The 21,484-nt window shown below is 37.1% G+C and overlaps 2 protein-coding genes across 18 annotated transcripts in view; both read left to right on the forward strand.

Moving 5' to 3' along the window:
- EFCAB5 (EF-hand calcium binding domain 5) overlaps positions 1-7,860 on the forward strand; it is a 142,579-nt gene extending 134,719 nt beyond the window's left edge. For all 7 annotated transcript variants that reach the window (XM_070562804.1, XM_070562805.1, XM_070562799.1 and 4 more), the window contains one exon: positions 7,279-7,860. In XM_070562804.1, the coding sequence (XP_070418905.1) occupies positions 7,279-7,472 (194 nt within the window). In that variant the 3' untranslated portion in view covers positions 7,473-7,860. The remainder of the gene's footprint in view (positions 1-7,278) is intronic.
- Positions 7,861-14,011: 6,151 nt separating this feature from the next.
- NSRP1 (nuclear speckle splicing regulatory protein 1) overlaps positions 14,012-21,484 on the forward strand; it is a 59,363-nt gene continuing 51,890 nt past the window's right edge. For 3 of the 11 annotated variants that reach the window (XM_070562828.1, XM_070562820.1, XM_070562826.1), the window contains exons 1-2: positions 14,046-14,099; positions 15,295-15,391. Coding sequence is in view for 2 of the 11 variants with exons in the window: in XM_008526838.2 (XP_008525060.2) it covers positions 14,080-14,099; positions 14,533-14,562; positions 15,295-15,391 (147 nt within the window). In the remaining 9 variants the exon portion in view is untranslated. Of the gene's footprint in view, positions 14,100-14,531; positions 14,563-15,294; positions 15,392-21,484 lie in introns of those variants that run through there. The other 8 variants (XM_070562823.1, XM_070562825.1, XM_008526838.2 and 5 more) reach the window with 7 other exon arrangements.

The following is a 21,484-nucleotide window of genomic DNA, read 5'->3' on the forward strand; positions in this document are numbered from 1 at the left end:
CATTTTTTATTTTAAATTTTAAAGTTTCCCAACAGTAGTTATTGAATTAAGAGAATAACTAAAATGGTTTTATTTGTCTAGGTAACATCACTGCTGCTTTGATAACTGATAAAGGCTGTTACAAATCAGTTTAGTGAGAACATTTTTTCTTTTAAAGATTTTATTTTTCCTTCTTCTTCACAAAGCCCCCAGTACACAGTTGTATATTTTTTAGTTGTGGGTCCTTGTAGTTGTGGCATGTGGGACGCCGCCTCAGCGTGGCTTGATGAGCACTTCTAAGTCTGCACCCAGGATCCGAACTGATGAAACCCTGGGCTGATGCAGCAAAGCACACGAACTTAACCACTCGGCCATGGTGCTGGCCCCCAGTGAGAACATTTTTATATTTAAGGCAAAAGTATTTTTCAAGTTTCCTTGACACTCATATTTTTTTTCATTTCAGTGGATGTTAAAACAATCTTTTATCCCAAAAGGATTATAAAAATTATATTTTTTATTAAAGTACTTTAAGAGGTCAAAAGAACTAAAAGGCTTCTAACAAAAGAAGTCACTAGCCCATCCCTCTTGTCTCATCTCGCTCTCCCAGGTTGCCCTCACCAAAGGCAATTCTTTTTGACTCTTTTGACTGTTTCTTCTGGTATTTGCACATTTCTATATTTCTAATATCATGCAATATTGCTAACTTTCGATTAATCAATTTTAAACCTTCACAAGTGATTTCCTCATTATAGGTGAAAGTCTGGTTCTGTTACACCACCATTCTCTTACCTTATCCTCCAATGTAATTATATTAGGATTTGGGGTTAAATCAAAATACAATGTTTACATGATTTTGCCTATGCAAATATTATCCACAGCTGAGCATCGTAGGACAACTTGATTGCTCCTTTTTTACTTTTTGTTTTTCCCGAAGTAAATAATTGCCTTTTATTTTTAAAAAATTGTTTCGTTTTCTTTGTACTTCTTGATAATCCCCACCCCTTCCATTTGTCTCTCCGTATAATTTACAAAAATGTCAGTTCTATCAGGTAACTTTTTCAATTCCAATTTCATTTTTTCTTGAAGCCATTCATCTAGAGATCTTAATTTCCTTTTTATCTAGGGTTATTCCCCTGGCCCAGATCTACTACACAGCTGCCTTTCTGAAATTCATTTTGCCACTATCATAGGAATTTACTTTGCCATTCTCTGGGTTCATTCTTTCTTGGTCTACTCCCATGTTTTACTGGACGTAGCGTAACTCCAGTAGTTTTCTGAGAAACAGTACCTGAATGGTAAATTTTCAAGACCTTTCATGTCTGAAAATGTTTTTATTCAACTCTCAAATTTGATTTATAGCTTACCAGGGAGTATAATTTTGAAGACATCGCCCCATTGTCTTTTTTCAGAAATTGAGATATAATTCACATGCCACAAATTTCACCATTTTATTCTATTTTATTTATTTTATGATTCTTTTTCCTTTTTCTCCCCAAAGCCGCCTGGTACATAGTTGTATATTTTTAGTTGTGGGTCCTTCTAGTTGTGGCATGTGGGATGCCACCTCAGCATGGCTTGATGAGCAGTGCCATGTCCACACCCAGGATCTAGACCAGCAAAACCCTGGGCCACCAAAGTGGAGTGCGCGATCTTAACCACTCAGCCATGGGGCCAGCCCCAAATTTCACCATTTTAAAGTGTACCATTTAGTGGTTTTTAGTATATTCACTGGGTTGTACAACCATCACCTCTATCTAATTTTAGAACATTTTCATCACTTCAAAAAGAAACCCAGTACCCATTAGCAGTCACTCTCTTTCGCCCTTCCCCACCCCAGCACCTGGCAACCACTAATCCACTTTCTGTCTCTATAGATTTGCCTATTCTGGACATTTCTTATAAATGGAATCATACAATAGGTAGCCTTTTGTATCTGTCTTCTTTCACTTAGCATAATGTTTCAAGGTTCGTCTATGTTCTAACATGTATCACTACTTCATTCATTTTTTATGGCTGAATAATATTCTATTATATGGATATACCACATTTTATTTATCTGATTCTCAGTTGATGGACATGTAGGGTGTTTCCACTTTTTGGCTATTGTCAATAATGCTGCTGTGAACATTTGTTTACAAGTTTTTGTGTGAATGTTTTGTGTCAGTTCTCTTGGGACTATGCTGGGTCATATGGAAACTCTATGTTTAACTTCTTGAGGAAATGGCTCCATTGTCAAAAGAAACTTGAAAATTTCCAAGATTTCTGTTGAGAAGAAATCTGAAGCCTTTCTGATTTCTGATTGTGTGTGTGACTTTTTTGGGTTTTTTTGTTTTGTTTCTCTCCAGAAGCTGTAGAATCACCCCTCTATCCCCAAGATTGTGAAATTTCATAATGATGTGCCTTGATATGGGTCTATTTTCATCCATTGATCTGAACACTCACTGGGCCTTTTCAGTTGTGAAACTCGAGTCCTTAAGTCCTTGATGATTTTCTCCATGGCGTCAAGGTTGCTACTCATGGCTGTGCAATTTGTGCAGTCCACAAAGGTGGCCTGCTGGGTAGGGGCTGAAGTCTGACCAGGATTCCACTCACTAAACTATGTAGTTTAGCTTAAGGCTACGTCTGCTTAGAGGAGGGCCATCTCCTTCTTTACACTTTTTTTTCTGCTCACCAGGCCGTGCACTCACAGAGGGCATTTATCCATGGTAGTAGGTGTCTTTTTCTCATTTACACAAAGGTGCCCTAGAGGTTGGTGGTGGCCCTGCCCTCCCTTTTCTGTGTTCCCTCTTTGGAACTCATATTATTCAATTATTGGATCTCCTAGATTCAGTCTCCAAAATCCCCATATTTTCTCACCTATTTACCATCCTTGTGTCTTTTTTGTTTCACTTTCTGAGACATTCTCTCAGCCTTCTAATTCTATTGGATTTTTGTTTGTGCATGTTTTGTCTAAGAGCTTTTTTGTTGTTGCTGTTCTCTAAACATTTGAATTCTACAACATCTTATTCATGTTTCCTGAATGCAATGTCTTATCTCTCTTAGGATATTGATAATTATTTTTTTAAGCTGTCTTCTCCCTCTTGTTTCTCTTCTTTCTTTCTGTTTTAGTGTTTTGGTCTCTGTATCTCTTCTTCTCTACAAACAACTGGACAGCTTCCCCTTTTCAACCCTAGAAATTTATTCCTCAGAGACAGCAGCATAGAAAGTCTCTGGACTGGGGGACATCAGACACAGTTGAGAAGAAGAGTATCAGAATGAAAACAGGGAGAGTATGAGTGTGTCTGCTGAATACTGAGAGCCCTCTAGGCTTCCCAGACTACGCTCCAAGCAGAAAGGAGCAAACAACTGATGCCCGTACCATTGGTGTACAAGAAAAAGATCGTAGGGCTTTTGTTTGTAATGATTTTATCCCATCAATGTCTAATTTCTGGTTTTTGTTTAAAAGTGTTTTGAAATAAATAATTTATAAATAAATCTACATTATTGGGATCATGCTCAACATTTGTTACTGACAGAGGTACACAATCAAAGAGTTTGGAAGCCACTGTAGTAAAGTATGAATTTTTATAAAGATAAATTGCATTGATTTCAATTTGCACATAATTTAATTTGTAGCTACACCATGAAAAAAGCCAATACAATGTGATATTCTACAGAAATTATGCTTACAATGGGAATGAAACTAATATACCTACAAGAACTCAGTGTTGATCCTGGAACAAACTTCCACCTAAGCTTTGATAACTCAAAAAAAGACTGTGTTTTTACCTCCCATTTAATACTGATTCTTTCCTGACAAGCTGGACGCAAACACTCTACAATACCTTTGGGACCTTATTAAATTAACAATGACATTAAATGCCTGACTGCCATGGCAAATCTGAGTTCTCCTGCCTACATAAAAACTGATTAAAATTTGCACACACATACCTTTTTAAGTATATACTGTTGCATAGACCTTCAGCTCATTGCATGTGGCAATAATGTTAAGGGGTGACATAGGGCATGTGAAACAACAGAAATAAAAGAACCAAAACTAAGAGAAGTAATGATAAGGAGAGGAGCATTCAAGAAATACTTCCAAGGGCCGGCCTGCTAGCACAGCAGTTAAGTTTACACCTTCCCCTTCGGCGGCCTGGGGTCTGCCGGTTCAGATCCCGGGCATGGACATACCCACTGCTCATCAAGCCATACTGTGGCAGGTGTCCCACATATAAAAAATAGAGGAAGATGGGCGCAGATGCTAGCTCAGGGCTGATCTTCCTCAGCAAAAAGAGGATTGGCAGTGGATGTTAGCTCAGGGCTAATTTTCCTCAAAAAAAGAAAGAAAGAAAGAAAAAGAAATACTGCCAATCCTGTGTTAGTTTTTAGTTGAAATGAGCAGTTACACTTTAACTTTTGGACTTGAAGCTTAAGTACATCGTTCTTTCTTGCTTTGCCCATCTTTCTAATTGTCTATAATCCCCAAAGGATTTAACTTAATCCAGTCTTAAAGCATAGATCCATAAATAGAATTTTAATTAGAAATATCCTATAATAGGGGCTGGCCCCGTGGCCGAGTGGTTAAGTTCCTGCGCTCCGCTGCAGGCGGCCCAGTGTTTCGTTGGTTCGAATCCTGGGCGTGGACATGGCACTGCTCATCAGACCACGCTGAGGCAGCGTCCCACATGCCACAACTACAAAGACCCACAACAAAGAATATACAACTGTGTACCGGGGGGCTTTGGGGAGAAAAAGGGAAAAAAATAAAAATCTAAAAAAGAAAGAAATAGCCTATAATATCCCAATGTTCTCAGCAAAATGAATTCCCTATATAATTAAAAGTTTGATTAGACTAGAACCTATAAAAAATACCATAAAATGTTTCTGTGTAGGTTCATAAACAGATTCAAAGGTTGACCCAGGAATTCTTTTAACTCAGATGTCTTCAAATAATTTACTACAACCTTTACCAAGGCAAAGCAAAAAAGCATAATTTCTTATAGTTGGAAAAGAAAGAAAAGTAGTACATCTCCTTGAAAGAATTACTAAATCTGTGGGAACCGGCTGTGTCATCGGCCTAGCTGCAAAGATCTGGCACCTATCCACCACAAGAGGGCAGTAGCGCTCAGCCGTTGTTAATGGAAACTCAACAGAGCGACGGAGGCTTTATTAGAGGAATTGTAAGAGCCAGTTGTTAACGCATCAATCTCACTGCAAAGAGCAGGGAAACAGACAGCAGCGCCCAGGCAGGTTCGGAGCTTATGTCCCCGGTAACAATAAGACAGGAAATAAGCAACAGGGGCTTGTGAAAAGGAGCGACCTCGCTCCCCATCCTTGTGTCCTTGAATCACCATGGAGATGGTTGACTAGCTTAATAATGGCTGCAGATAGGGGTTTGTTCATTTGGATGTCAGATAAGAACACTGTGGCAGGCGTCAATGCAACAGCTCTTCATGGGGACTCGGGAAGGGCAGAATAAAAGCTGTGGGGAACAGCAGTTAGGACTGGTTTTAGGAGTGTTCTAGTGTGAAATTTAATTTAGATTCATAACATTGGAACATTAAGATAAAGTAATCTTTGCAGCCTTTACCTTGTAAAGGTCCCAGGAAGCTAATTAATACAAAAAGGGATCAATTATAACAATATACTCAATATTTTAAGTATGTATGTCCATTGGCCTAGTATTACTCATAAAATGAGATGAATCAGGTATTTTTAATGTGCTCTCATGACCAGCATCTGTTTTTGGGTTTTGTTTTTTTTTTTCATAATTGTCACTAATGTTACTGAGCTATAATCTGAAAAGACTTTTAGTATTTTAAAAACCCAATTTAATTATTCCATAATTTAATGTTTCAATTCAACATTTCTTGAACACTTACAATGGAGAGAAAAGACAGTGCCTCTGTGTGTTTGTTAATATGGAATTTTAGAAAATTGTACCCTCATGTTCTAAAGTCAGCCTCAAATAAAAATTGTCTTATGAATGTTTTCTACATTTTAAGTGCCTTTCCTATCCCATACTGTACCTTTTGTCTTGTGATACCTTCAAAACCACAGAAAGACTAAATATAATTCAGAGATCTTTGTTCCTTCATGTTGATAGAAGATAGGTTCTGTTTTGTCATTCTAATAGATATCCATGAGTGACATAATTGCCATTATTGTTAAAGAGCTATTGGATAGAAGATATTTAAAAGCTCTTTTTCAATGATAAGTATCATTTAATGGTTTGTTCAACTCAAATCAGCAAATATTTATTGGGTTAGGCACTGTTAGACATTAGAAGATACAAAATGAATAAGATAATTAGAAGATACAAAAATGAATAAAACGTAGACCTGAGGGTGGGAGGCACCTGAAAGAAAGAAATTAACATTTTTCTTGAGTAACTACTCTGTGACAGCTTTTTGCATATCTTTTCTCAATAATCCTTATAATAACTCTGAGGTATTATCCCTGTTTTATGAAAGAAGAAACAGGCTTAGAGCAATTAAGCAACCTGCTCAAGGTCACAAAAATAATTGGGGTAGAGCTAAGATTGGAACCCAGGTCTGTTCAACTCCAAAGTATTCTCTTTCCATTGGACCATTCTATCTGAATATTAGTCATTGACTCCTGGGAAAAAGTAACTTTTATGAATGGCAGTTTAATAGTTTACAATTTGACAAATGAACATAATTGTGTGCAGTGATTATATATTTAAAAATAATTTTTAATTAGGAAATATATCAAACATAAAAGTTAGAGGCTGACCTGTATAGCCATTACGGAGCCATATTCTATATCTAACCTTAACATTATGCATGTTCGAGTCAGACTTTTTTAAAGAATTAAAACATTACAGGATCAGTTGAGACTTTCTAACCTTCCCTGATCTCATTGTCTTTTCTTCCTCCCTAGAGATAATGCTATTAAGAATTTGGTGTTTACCAGTTTCATGCATGATTTCTTACTTTAACTACATGCTTATGAATCCATAAACAATATAATATTATTTTGCAGGTTTTTAAATTGTTTAATTGTATCCAAAAGAACATATTATTCTACAACTTATTTTTTGTGCTCAACAATACGTTTTTGAGATTTATCCACAAGGATATGTGTCACTCTAGTTCTTTGTTAAATGCTGTGTAGTATTCCATTATATGAATATATCAATGTTTATTTATCTATTTTCCTGTAATTACGTACTTAAGATTCTGCTATGGTTTTGACTCAAAACATATTTCATTAACTTTCATCGTATTACTGGAACTTATATTTTAGTAATAAAAGTACAAACCTATCCACATTAACTTTTTTTTCTTGGTGCAGATCATTCTCGAATCGAAGTATGGAACTTTGGTAACATCGCCATCGAATGCTTATACCACTGGGCACGCATCTGTTTGGCTCTCATAGAGCTAAACAAAAACCGAAATAGTGCTATTGCACCTCCACTGCCCTCCAAGACTGACTCCTATGTGTACGTGAAAATGCCAGGGGCAAGCTCGCCAGAGAAATGCTAACTAATTGGTACTGTATTTAGGATATTTTTGTCATGTTAGTTTTGTTTGTTAACTGTAAAATATTTTCAATTGGAAAGGAGTGCTACATAGACATAGTCTGCTCCTAGACATTTACCTCAGCACTTTGTAAAACCCAAAGTACTACCTTAGGAGAAATTTGATCTAAAAAATATCCAGTTAAGGTAGCCATAACCAAATGTATGCTATAGAATATATTTAACAGTTTACTTTTAGGTTTAGCTTTATATCTGCCATGGAACTATTATGGTTGATTGGGTAGTGTTATTTTAATTCTTTTAAGGTACAATGTAAAGAAAAGACAGACTTAGAAAAAATGGCAGTTTTCACATTAAAAGAGTACTAAGTAATAAAGATTTTAAGAAATGGACTGAAAATTGTTTTTCTAATTTTTCAAAGACATATGAGCACCACCTCTTCCCTCTGCCCATCTCCCACCTCCCTTCCCCACTTACCGTCACAACTTAAAAGTTATTTCAATGAATAAAAATTCTTGTAGGAAAATGTTTGTCCATGACTCATGGAAAAAAGAAAACATCTTTTTTTATAACAAAAATCCCTCAAGTTCAAGAACTGCAAAAAGAATTTATAGTTATTTAAAGCATGTTATTACAGCAAACTTTACTGCTCTGTTGTGTGATTTCATCTTTGCAATAAGATATCTGATGACAGAGTTCATTTTTAATAAAATTTTGGGAAATTAAACTTCATTTTCTTTATTTGGTTGACAAAATGTGATGTGTTCCAAACATCTTATAAATTTGAGTTTGGAGGTCCCTTTTTAACCTTTTCTGATAAGATGACAGTGTTATTACCAGTCCTCATCTCTTGGATGATTGCATGCCCAGTTTTACCCTATAAGCCTTTTTCATATTTGGAAGAGGGTTTTTCAGGGCATTTGCAACAACATTTCTAGGAACAATGTTCTTGAAGATATTAAACCGATAGCCACATATCCTAATGGCTTCAGTACAAGCTTATAAAGAGTTCACTGTAAATACAAATAGCATTTTAGGCAGCAAGGAGCGGAAATTTTTACAGAATGCTTTTTAACCATTATCATGGGAATTAAGTTAACTACATGGCATCTACCTTAATGATAACCCATATCATACATTTGTGTGATGCTTTAACTTGTTTGAAGTATTTTCACATACTAGCTCATTTGATCCTCCCAGTCTCAATATTATTATCCCCATGTTATAAATGAGGAAACAGTCTCAAAGAGTGAGTGAGTTACCTAGGTCACAACAGCTAGTAAGAGGCAGGGTGGACCTAGCACCCATATGTTCTAATTTCTGGTTTACTGCCCTTGCCAGCACCCCAGACATCTCACTAACACTTTCCAACCTTTACTAGGCTAACAACTGTGCTGTCAGTCTTCTGGAAACTACTTTAAAATTAAGCAACCAACAAAGCAGATTGGTTGAACTTATTTAACCATCATTCAAGTAAAATACTATTCCTTAATACCAGGAGCTTATTTTTTTAGCGAAGAGGATGTTATTTATACTCGACAATAATTTAGATATAGATTTATATTTAAATCTACTTATTTGACTCAATAGACATTGAGTTACTTCTATTTACATATACTTCAGAAGCTTAGACTTGATTAATTGGATTTTTTATTGGCTCTTTCTCCATAGCTTATAGGTAACAATGACACTGTATGGTGTAGACCATGCAGACCACTTTCCTTTATAACTATGGTGTTCCATTGTCCAGGAACAACATAAGGTTTCAAGATGATATTGGAATCTCAGAAAAGCTCCTATTGGCTTTTTTTTTTTCAGGGGAAGATTCACCCTAAGCTAACATGTGTTGCCCATCTTCCTCCTTTCTTCTTCCTTTTTTCCCCCCAAAGCCCAGTACATAGTTGTGTACAGTTATAAGTTCTTCTGGTTCTTCTACGTGAGCCGCTGCCACAGCATGGCTACTGACAGATGAGTGGTGTGCTTCCGAGCCTGGGAACCAAACCCAGGCTGCCGAAGTGGAGCGCACTGAACTTTAACCACTAGGCCCTCAGGTCTGGCTCTCTATTGGCGTTTTCAACAGCTTTATTGAACTACAACACACACTATACAATTCACCCACTTAATGTGTACGATTCAATGGTTTTTAGTAAATTTAGAGTTGTGTAACCATTACAACAATCAACTTTAGAACATGTTCATCACCCCCATAAGAAACCCTATACCCATTAGCAGTCTCTGCCCATGTTCCCCCACCCCAGCCCTAGGCAACCTAATCTTTCTTTCTCTATGAATTTGCCTATTCTGGACATTTTATATAAGTGGAATCATACAATAGATGGTTTCTTGTGACTGACTTCTCATTCCCTCTTAATCTAAATATGATAAGCAACCAGCTGCCCTTAACTTCCACAGACATCCCCAACCCACTGACTCAGAAGACCCTTTGCAGGTAATTTAGGGAATTTTCATTCATCTAAGGTTTTATGCAATGTTACTCCCACCTAACCCCATCCCACATCATCAACTCTGTGTTCTTACTGTCCCCTACCTGGTCTTATAATAAAGATCTCTCTCAACAGACATGATCAATTAATTAAATATTGCCTATTTCTTTGTCCTTAGGCATGGACAAAGAACTAGTATTTCATCTTGGTGGGTGTTTCATCTCCTAGTCACTAACCATATTTTACCTCTTCTCAATCTACTGCCTGAGCTTAGACTGTCCTGCCTGCAGACTACAACTGGTAAGTTACCTCTAGGTGGCCATATTTTGTCTTGTGTGACCCCAACTCTCCAGCCACAGCTGTTTGAATTGGGGTTGACCCTTTGCCAAAAGGAAACCAATTTATGAAATGGCCTAATATAAAAAGTATCCAAACTATGGATCAATCAAACTGGGGAACAGCAATAGGAGCAGTCTCTAGAAGGATCTTAAGTGTTTAGAGAGGACAAAAGTGTCATGACAGGCCTTAAACAAATTGAAGCAGACTGCCTTCCAGACACTACAAGTTAGCAGAAGATGTAGACAGACAAAAGGTGCAGAGAGTGAGTAGTTGGTTAGGGAAAAGAATGGGCAAGAAGCAAAGCAGAGACTGAAAGAGTAGCAAAATAACATTAATAACACTAACGTCAAAACATTAAATGGAAGATCCATGAGTTTGGCTCCTGAGGTCCCCACAGTTGCCTTGGATTCAATTCCAGTCGACTGTCCTTGAAGTCTTATTTCTGGAAGTCTAAGACAGTCGGAATTCTCTGTTGTACAACAATCAGGAGTGTGGGAGTGATGCTATCTTTTATTGGTTTATTCTGCTTCTGTCCCTACAGTAATTTCAATTAAAGTTCCCAAACTTGGGTTCAAAATGGTAGGAGGGTTCTCTGTGTCTCCAATCCACTGCTGCAGATACCACCATTGCTGCAAACCCTGCCAAGCAACTGAAGAACTTGAACTCTGCAACACTGCATTTGAGAAATCAGCCTTCCAGTTTTGGGAAAATCTCACAAGTGCTTCATTGCAACATCCCAAAGGCAATGTGAGAATACAGAAGACTCCAATTCAAAAGCTTGCATTATATAGGGATATTGAGCTGGGTAATTTTGTGTAACTAATTCACCATTCAGTCTCTTTAAGTAAGAGGCAGACAGTCCCGGCAGGGGACTTTATTTTTACCCTCTATTGATTCATTTTTTATCTTAAGCAAAGTAACACATGCTCATAGTTTGAAGAGTCATCCTGTCCTACAAGGTCTATTAAGACCCAGAGCATTTCCTCGCCCCACCTCACCGCTATTCCCCTTGCTTCTGAATCAACTACTTTCAATTCTTTTAGCTCAGGAGTTAATAAACAGCCCATGGGCTAAATCTGGCCAACTGCCTCCTACAATAAAGCTTTATTGGAAAAGCCACGCGCAGTACTGTCTATGACTGCTTTCACATTACAAGGGCAGAATTGAGTAGCTGCCACAGAGATCGAGGACCCACAAAGCCTAAATATTTACTATCTGACTCTTTGCATACAAAGTTTGCTAACCCTTATTTTGGCTGTAGTTTTGACAAGTACCTCCAAATCGTGAAATAACATGCTGTGTTATGTAATAAGCATACTTTTTTTTTTCCTAATTTAGGCAATATTTATTAACCTCCCAATATGCAATACAAAGATTTAGCTCCTTCCTCAGCACACACACACACACAAACACACACACATTTCCCATGCATCCATTCTTATCAATATAATTACACTGTAATTTAGATTAGAATACATCAATACACAGTGTTTGCATTATCATGATTATGTATGCTATTTAGGGCTTAGCCATGTAGTAAATTATAGTTATTTTCCTTTTGTGAACATCTTTTCACTTTCCCTGAAGTTAATGTCAAAAGAAAACTTGGAGTGGCTGGAGTGACTATAATAACATCATACAAAGTAGATTTCAGAGCAAAGAATAGTATCATGATAAAGAAGGGCATTTCATAATGAAAAAGGGGTCAATTAATTAAGACGTAACAATATTTATCCACCTAATAACAGAGTTTCAAAATAGATAGAGAAAAACTGATAGAACTGCAAGTCCATAGAGACAGAAGTAGATTACCGGTTGGCTAGGTTGGGGAGTTTGAGGGAAAATTGGAGTGACTAATGAGTACAGGGCTCCTTTTTGGGGTATTGAAAATATTCTGAAACTGATTGTGGTGATGGTAGCACAACTCTCTGAATATTTTAAAAACCATTGAATTGTACACTTCCAATGGGTGATTGTATACTATGTAAATTATATCTCAATGAGGCTGTTTTGAAAAGGATGATGATACTAGACAGAAATCTGGATCTACACAAAGATATGGAGACATCAGAAATGGTAAATATGTGCGTAAACACAATACTTCTCTTGTTAAAAAGATATTTTTGAAAGATAATTGTTTAAAGCAAAAATAATTTATTGTGTTTATAACATAGAAGTAAAATGTGTGACAATAGCACAAAATCTAAGGGAAAATGGAAGTATACTTTTGTAAGGTTTTTTTTATCCTATACTTAATGTGGTATATTCTTACTTGAAGGTAGACTGTGATAAGTTAAAGATGTATACTAGAAACCCTAAAGCAACACCTTAAAAAAAATAAGCCAACGGGGCTGGCCCCGTGGCCGAGTGGTTAAGTTCGCGAGCTCCGCTGCAGGCGGCCCAGTGTTTCGTTGGTTCGAATCCCGGGCGCGGACGTGGTACTGCTCATCAAACCACGCTGAGGCAGCGTCCCACATGCCACAACTAGAAGGACCCACAACAAAGAATATGCAACTATGCACGGGGGGGGTGGGGGCGGTTTGGGGAGAAAAAGGAAAAAAATTAAAAAATCTTAAAAAAAAATAAATAAGCCAAGAAGTATAGCTAATAGGCCAACAAAGAGGTTGAATCATAAAAAAATTCTCAATTAATCCAAAAGAGAGCAAAAAAACGGAAAGGAGAGAACAAAGAATAGATGGAAAAAACAGAAAACAAATTTCAACCATATTAATAAGCACTTTAATGAAAATGTTCTAAACACCCAAATTAAAGGAAGAAATTGTCAGATTGGATAAAAAGAGCAAGTCTCAACTATATGCTATCAACAAGAGATTTGCTTTGAATATAAAGACACGTTTGAATATAAAGACAAGTGATTAAAATAGGTTAAAAGTAAAAGGATGGAAAAAGATACACTATGCTAACAATCAAAACTTGCTATATTAACATCAGATAAAAAGACAAAAGAATAAAGAGGGTCATTTCTTAACGATATAGGGTCAATGCAAGAGGACATAACAATCCTAAATGTTTATATACCTAATAACAGAAGTACAAAATATATGAAACAAAAACTGGCCTAATTAAAAGAAAGAGACAAATCTACAATTATAGTTGGAGATGTTAACATACTTTTGGCAGTAATTGACAAGATCTCTTCGGCTGCTATAACACTAGTTTGGAATGGGCCAATAGGGAGTGGGTGCACAGATGGAATAAAAAAGTATCGTATGTGATTTTGATTCCTATATTCCAGTAGCACCACGGTATTGTTATTAATCAGTTCCGTCCTATAATGAGATACTATTAGCATATAAAGTTTCATCTTCTGCCAAGTTACCCTGAGCCAGGTATACTCACAATGAACACCTCAGAGGAAAAAGAAAAAAATCGATAGCCCAGGGTAGTGGTTTTCAAACTTGAGCGAGTATCAGAATTATCTGGAGGGGTCGTTAAAATTCAAGTTGCTGGGCCCCATCCCAGAGTTCCTGATTCAGCAGGTCTGGGATAGAGCCCGAGAATCTGCATTTCTAACAAATTCCCGGGGTTATGCTAATGCTGCTGGTCCCGGGACGACACTTTGGGAACCACTGGCCTGGAATTTTGTCATTCCGTTCTTCCTACTGAATTCGAGGCACCCAGTCGATTTCCACACAGAACAGAACACCGCGGGACTCCATTTCCATCAGCTCGGCAACTCGAAAGAGGAACGCAGCCGCCAGACTGCTTCCAGGCAGCCCGAAGCCGCGCGAGAGTTTACGTGATGACGTAGGCGTCTGCGTCAGCGTCACGTCGGCGTCGGCCACGTTCGGCGGAGACGGGAGCAAGATGGCGATTCCGGGCAGGCAGTGAGTGATCCGGGAGTTAGGGTCAGGCGGGGAGTGAGAAACCACGACGACTGTGTCTTTGTCCGAGGAGTAAAAGTGCGCTGGAAGTGAAGGGGCTGTGTCGTCAGGCATAGAGACGGGGAAAAGCGAGACATCCTGAGGAACATATATTCCCCTCCCCCCCACATTTTCCAGGCTGGAAGCCCGAAGTTTGAGGGAGAAACTTGTGAGGAAATAAAGGAAGTTAGGCTGAGGGGCAGAGAGCGAGACTTTTCTATTTTCCAAAAGCTCGGTCTGAGGCCCCTCAGTCTTGCTTCCTACCCCGCGCTTCAGTTTCTCCTCGGTTGGATGCTTACAGGGGCCATGAGAAGAGAGACAGTTCCTGGCTTCTTTAGAGGGCCTTGTTCTCCTTGGCAGCTCACGTCCTGATTCCCGCCCTCCCTTCTCGTTTTAGGAATGTTGTGCTGAGAAGCCACAGAAAAGGGTAGGCATATAGGGAATTGGGGTATCCGTTGCCGCAAAAAAGACAAATATCGTATGTTCTTGGAAGTTTTACCTTTGATGTATAATCCTTACTTTCCTTGCGGCTTCCTGTGATCTCTGCGTCTTAAAGGCCAAAACGTGAGAAACTAAATGAGGTGGATTTGATGGCATGGTTGTCAGATGCTCCAAGACAAAGCAAGTGAGCTTGATCAAGTGTAACGGGCATTTGCCCCGTGGCTGTGTAGGTTTCTCAGTTAATATAATCTTAAAAATTTTGGTGGTGACATTATCCAGTAACTTCTTTACAACTGTGTTAGGTACCCAGTAGAAAAGTGTTGCTGTTTTCCTGACTCTTGTTAGACCATAAAGGTAACTTAGAGCGAATGTTCTTTTTGGTGAACATGAACTGAGCTTTCCACTAACGTGTTCTTTATAAAACGTTATTGTCATCTCATTTATCTAAAACATTTCTGAACTCTTCAGTTACTTCTCTTCTTTGATTAAAGTGGTATTTGAGTTTGGCCCATGTCCACAAATAATCATTTGGGAATAATTATAAAATCTTAGGGCATATTAGAATTTTGAGATTACTGAAAATCAGAAACAATGTTATGTGTTCATAGGCCATGACATGTTTTGACTTGGTAGCTTCATCTGGAAGAGGTAGTGGATGTATTATTTTTTAACATTTGAATATAATGGTGTAATTTCTATTTCAAAAAAAAAAATGCAGGTATGGGCTTATTTTGCCAAAGAAAGCACAGCAGTTGCGCCCTGTTTTGCAAAAACCGTCAGTGTTTGGAAATGATTCTGATGATGATGATGATGAGGTAAGGGAACCTATGTTTTTCTACTGCATTGTTGAAAATATAAGTTTTTTTCATTCAACTTGTAAATTTGATGTCTTTGCTTGCCTTAGTTATTTGTCGATACAATGTATCTGGAGTATTTAATAATTTACAGTTATCAAAAGGAATATTCAAAGAAAGACTCCACTGACTGTTTTTTCCCCTTAAAAGTTTTACATGGATAATCAAAGAGATTTTTTCTTTCAAGAGCTATGAACTTCACGTATTTTTAAGCAGTTATACAAAGTCATTTCAGACAGTTAATACTGATGTGAGAAAATTGGTGGTGTAAAGATCCCTGGAAATGAGTTGTTAAGATGTCACGAATTTCGTAGGAATTTTTAGTAGAAAAGTAGTTTCCTATGAGACTACTTTTGTGGTTATTCAGTGTCTCCTAAATGTAATTGCTCAGTTATAATTATGGTAGTGCATAATGTTACCATCGATAATACTATGATAATAACATCTAATGTGAACACTTTATATTTTAGCAGCCAAAACAGTGTTCTCCTGTGAAACCTATGGTTTATAGCAGAAAACAACCTGAAACGTGTGCTTAGCTAATACTTCAGTCATTTTCTATGCATCAATTAATCTGGTACTTCCTTTGCTCTGGCAGAAAAATAGCTTCTTTTTCAGTGTTTACTGATTGTATAATAGCATAGGTAGGTAATTAAACGTACTTGATACTTCTTTGCTTCTTGTTTTCTACTTGAAGAAATTGACTCTAGATGGCTCACACTTTTTAAAAATTGTGGTATAATTTAGGTAGAAAATTTGTGGATTTTTCATGTACATGTTGATGACTTTTAGCAAATGTATATGCCCTAGTCACGATGGAGAAAATTTCCCTCTCCCCTGAAAATTCTCTCGCTCTGCTTTGCAGTCAGCCTACTTCCCTACGTTCTGCCCCAGACAACTATCTCATTGTGGTTTTGATTTTCATTTGATATCATTGGCCATTTATGTATCAACTTTGGAGAAATGTCTGTTCACGTAATTTGCCTATTTTTTAATTGGATTATTTGTCATTTTGTTATGAGTTGTAAGATTGCTTTATGTATTCTAAATATAAGTTCTTTTTTAGATATCATTTGTAAATATTTTCTCCCGTTCTGTGGGTTGTCTTTTTGTCGATAATGTCCGTTGAAGCACAAAAGTTCTCTTTTCAGGAAGTCTAATTTATTTTTTTCTTAAGTTGTTACTACTTTGTTGTCATACCTAAGAAGCCATTGCTTGATCTAAGGCCACGAAGATTTACGCATGTGTTTTCTTCTAAGAATTTTGCAGTTTTCTTAAATTTAGGGCTGTGATCCGTTTTGAGTTAATTTTTGTGTATAGTATGTGTTAGAGGTCTAATTTCATTCTCTGCTTGTGGATATCCACTTGTCCCAACATCATTTGTTGAAAACTATCCCCATTGAATTGATGGTGCTCTGTGGTTTGTTTTAATATACAAATAACTTTTTAAAATCACTTATCATGGACACAACAGAAAAATATGACATTCTTATCCTGTAGTTTCATATAAATCTTCCTAGCATTCCATTTAGTACAAAGCAACATATATTCCAGGTTGTGAAGGATGGGTTTACACAAGTGATCTAGAAAGTTTACCTATGTTATTGCTGTTTCCTTTGCATTGTGAAATGAGGCTGTGGTAGCTGCACAGTGGGTACACTAGAGTCAGAAAAGATAGGCCTAGGCCATTTTGCTCTTCCTTCTTCCCTTCCCTCCCTCTTCTTTTACGTAGAGGGACTTTAATACAGAGAATTGGTTACGTAGGTGATGAAGACTTGAGAAGCCAAAAAAAGGGTGGTGAAGCAACACTGAGATTAGCTGCAATAAGAAGCAAATAGCGATAAATGGAGACATACAGGTAGATGAGTCCTGGAGGCCAGGGGCCAGGGTTGCCTGGCGAGAACTGGGCTTTCCTGAAGGAGCTAAAGCCATTGGAGAGATTTAGTCTTAGGTAGAGAAAAAGGCAGGGGGAATACCTTGGATTCTCCCTTTCTCCTACCCTCTAGTATATCATCATTGTCTTCCATTGGTGGAGCCCAGCCAGAACCCAACTGACAAGGGAGCTGCAACTTAGTTCTTACCCAGAATATGAAACTGTTGTTTCTTTAACATAATTTCCTTACCAATAGAAAAATCAGTCTTCTGCATTCCAGCCTATGCTTGTACTAAGAGGTAAATTTCTTAGTTACGTATATTATTTAAATATTTGTGAGGTTTGAACATAAAATTTCCTATTTAAAAACTAATCAGCAATTAAGGCAACAATGAAATTGTTAGTGCTTTGAAAAATATAGACAAAGATATTTGATGGTTTCCCTCCTGAGGAGGGCATTTGATGTCCTTGGAAGGAGCTGCTATGAAGTAAATCCATCTATTGTTATTTTCAGCAATTCAGCAGAAGCATTAAGAGCCCAAATTTAAGATCAGACTTTCCTTCGAGTGGTCCAGCAGAGGGGGCCCTAGCAAATGAATTCTGTTTTAATATGTGCTTTTTCCAGAGTTAGTTTAAATATGGGAAAGTGGTAGTCCAGCACTTTGTTGTTATTTAAATAGTTCCTCTTTTAAAAATTATCAGAACTAGTTAGAAATAATTGTCATCTTGTTTAAAGGTAGGGGAGATGAAGAATGTTTATACCATATGAGTGGCAGGTTTTTATTATATCCAAATGCTGCTGTCTGATCAGAAGTGTTTGAGTGATTTTGCTGTGATAGAAATGTGTTTATTACATTTTTTTCCCGTCTGTCCTCTTTCTTCCAGTCCAATGGGCACCACCTTCATTACTTGGATTATTTTAATGGCTTCATAACTGGTTTCCTTATCGCCTATGTCTCTTTGCTCAAATACTGTTGGCAGACTGATCTTCCTAAAGCACAGTTCTAATCACTGTTACTCCCTTGCTCTTGAACCTAATTGTATTTAAAGTCTAAACTGCTAATCCTGACCTTGAAAGCCTTCCCTATGCTTTGGCTTCAAAATGCTTATTTGCATTTTCTTCTAACTCTACTCCTCCTTGTAAAGTACACTGTCATGTTTGTAGTTTTTCCACAACTCTGCTTTTCTTCACAATAGAAGTTTTTCTATCCTACAGGTCCACATTATAGCCATCCTTCAAAACCCATTGCAAAAGCTGCTTCCTTCAAGATTTCCCCCACTGGAAACAAACTCTTCCTTTTTCTGACTGTCTTTATCTTTCTTAGAGCACTTAGCTTTTTATACCTTGTATTATAAGTTATTTGCATACAAATCTTGTCAGTGTACTAGAGTGTGAGCTCCATGAGTTAGGATCCAGATGTCTATGCTGCCTTCCAAGAATGAGTAAAATTATATACTCAGACATTTTAACCGTCTATATTGTAAAGAGCCAGATAGTAGATTTTTAGGCTTTGCAGGCCAACTACTGAACTTTGCTCTCATAGCATGAAAGCAGCCATTAGACGATATGTAAATGAATGAGCATGACAAATAAATGTGTTCTAATAAAACTTTATTTACAAAAAGGGAGGTGCTTGGATTTGGCTGTAACTTGCTGCCCCCTAGTCTATACAATTATTCTCAAAAGAACTTGTGATAACCAACATTTCTCAAGTGTTATAAGGTGGTTAGTGAGTAAAATAGGTGCTGCATGATGAGTTAAACATGGAATTTCTTGGGGTAGTGGTTAAGTTTGCGCACTCCACTGTGGCGGCCTGGGGTTTGTGGGATCAGATCCCTGGCGTGGACCTAGCATTGCTTGTCAAGCTGGCTGTGGCGACATCCCACATAAAATAGAGGAAGATTGGCACAGATGTTAGCTCAGCAACAATCTTCCTCAAGCAAAAAGAGGAAGATTGGCAACAGATGTTAGCTCAGGGCCAATGTTCCCTGCAAAAACCACCAAAAAAACATAGAACTTCCTTTTAAATATTTCTCTGTGATAAAAACTTGCCCATTTAGCATAGCATAATGAGTTTTCCTTTTAATCTTGGCGATTGAAATGCTTATTTCTAGACAATTAATATTCTTGTGAGATCTAGTTTTGCAATATAATTCATATGCCATGAAGAGGTATGATTTATACAGCCTGAAAGTTTTTGCTTTAGGAAGAAGATACAAAACTCCTTGGTCTCTTAAGAGAGTATTAAGTTAAAGTAGAAAATTAAAATTTATTAATTTAGTTTTTTATATAAAATATGTCAGATTGGTGGTGGATGGTAGCAATAATTGTACTTTGAGTCACTCAGAAGCCTTGGTATAGGCCTTTTATAGGTTAAGCGTTCATATTTCATAAGATGTAAAGCATTTATAAAAACTACAAGGAAAACACTAAAACTCTGGCAGAAAAATGAGGAAAACACATTTGTAAACAAATATAGCAGAACTAGAATATCTACTAAACAATAAAAATATTTGATCTTACTATATTTAAGAAATGTAAATTAGAACAAGAGTGAGCCACCATTTTTTACTATATTAACAAATACTTTTAAAAAATGGTAATGGCAGTGGCCAGCCTCATAGCATAGTGGTTAAGTTCAGCACATTCCACTTTAGCGGCCCAGGTTTGGATCCTGAGCACAGACCTACACCACTTGGCTGCGCTGTGGCAGCAACTCACGTACAAAATAGAGGAAGATTGGCACAAATGTTAGCTCAGGGCAAATCTTCCTCACCAAAAAAAATGGTAAGATTTTGATAAAATGGGCCCTCAGAATTTTGTTAGTGTAAATTTATGCCCTTTTTGGAAAGTAGTTTTGCAATTAGTATCAATCTTTTAAAAGTTAAGTATATTTAACCCAGTGTATTGAGTAGAAGACAGAAACTGTGCCAGTATTTTCCCTTCTAAAATTCTCTCTTCAGGAAATTGTCAGAAATTTATATTAAAGATTTAAAGATATTCAAACGTCTTTATTTCAGAGTTGTTTGTGATAGTGAAAACTTAGAACCAGTCCAACTTTCAACAGTGAAAGTATGCCTAAGTAAAATGTGGTGCAATGTACAGTCATGAGCTGCATAGTGATGTTTTGGTCATTGACAGAGCGAATATACAATGGTGGTCCCATAAGATTAGTACCATATAGCCTAGGTGTGTAGTGGGCTATACCATCTAGGTTTGTGTAAATACACTCTCATGTTCACACAACGATGAAATCAACTAACAACACATCTCAGAATGAATCTCCGTTGTTAAGTGACACATGACTGAATATGCAAAATTCTTATAGATAAAATCAAAGGAAAAAAGGGAGTAAAGAAAGCATTTCAGAATATTAATGGTTGTTGGCTTTGTGAGGTGGGTTTATGAGTGGTTATCTTGTTTTTTATACTTTTCTGTATTTTCCAGAATTTTGTAATTGAAAAGATATTTTTTAAGAACAATTTATAGTGAATTTTAAGGATTTCTGATAAGATGCTTAACTTGTAAATCATATTAAAATATAGAAGAAAGTAATACATTTCATCTGATAGAAGGCATAAGGAGAGAGAGTTAAGTATGGGAAGTATTTAAAAGCATGAAATAAGATGAAATAATACAAAATTGAATATGTATAGTTGTACAAAGCTATGTGCGCATATATAAATAGAAAATAAATGAAAATGGTTATTTTTTGGGTGACACTGTGAGGGTTTTTTCAAAATTTTACTTATTATTTCATTATTATAATTTTGAAGAATAGAAGGAAAGGAGTGCTTTAAAAACAAAGATAGAGGCCGGCCCTGTGGCCAAGTGGTTAGTTCGTGTGCTCCACTTTGGTGGCCCAGGGTTTCGCTGGTTTGGATCCTGGGCACAGACATGGCACTGCTCATCAAGCCATGCTGAGGCTGTGTTCCACATGCCACAACTAGAAGGACCCACAACTGAAAAGATACAGCTGTGTACTGAGGGGCTTTAGGGAGAAAAAGGAAAAATAAAATCTTAAACAAAAGAAAACAAAACAAAACTGAAGATAGCCATAATTGTTTGTTCCCGAAGATAGAAACATTGGCAAGTTACTGCCTTACATGATACATTTTCATAACTTTTATTTCTTAATTTTTCTCCACTTTAATTCCAATCTTTTTTCTTTTTTTTCTTG

The sequence above is a fragment of the Equus przewalskii genome, chromosome 10 (genome assembly GCF_037783145.1).
Source record: "Equus przewalskii isolate Varuska chromosome 10, EquPr2, whole genome shotgun sequence".
Lineage (NCBI taxonomy): Eukaryota > Metazoa > Chordata > Mammalia > Perissodactyla > Equidae > Equus > Equus przewalskii.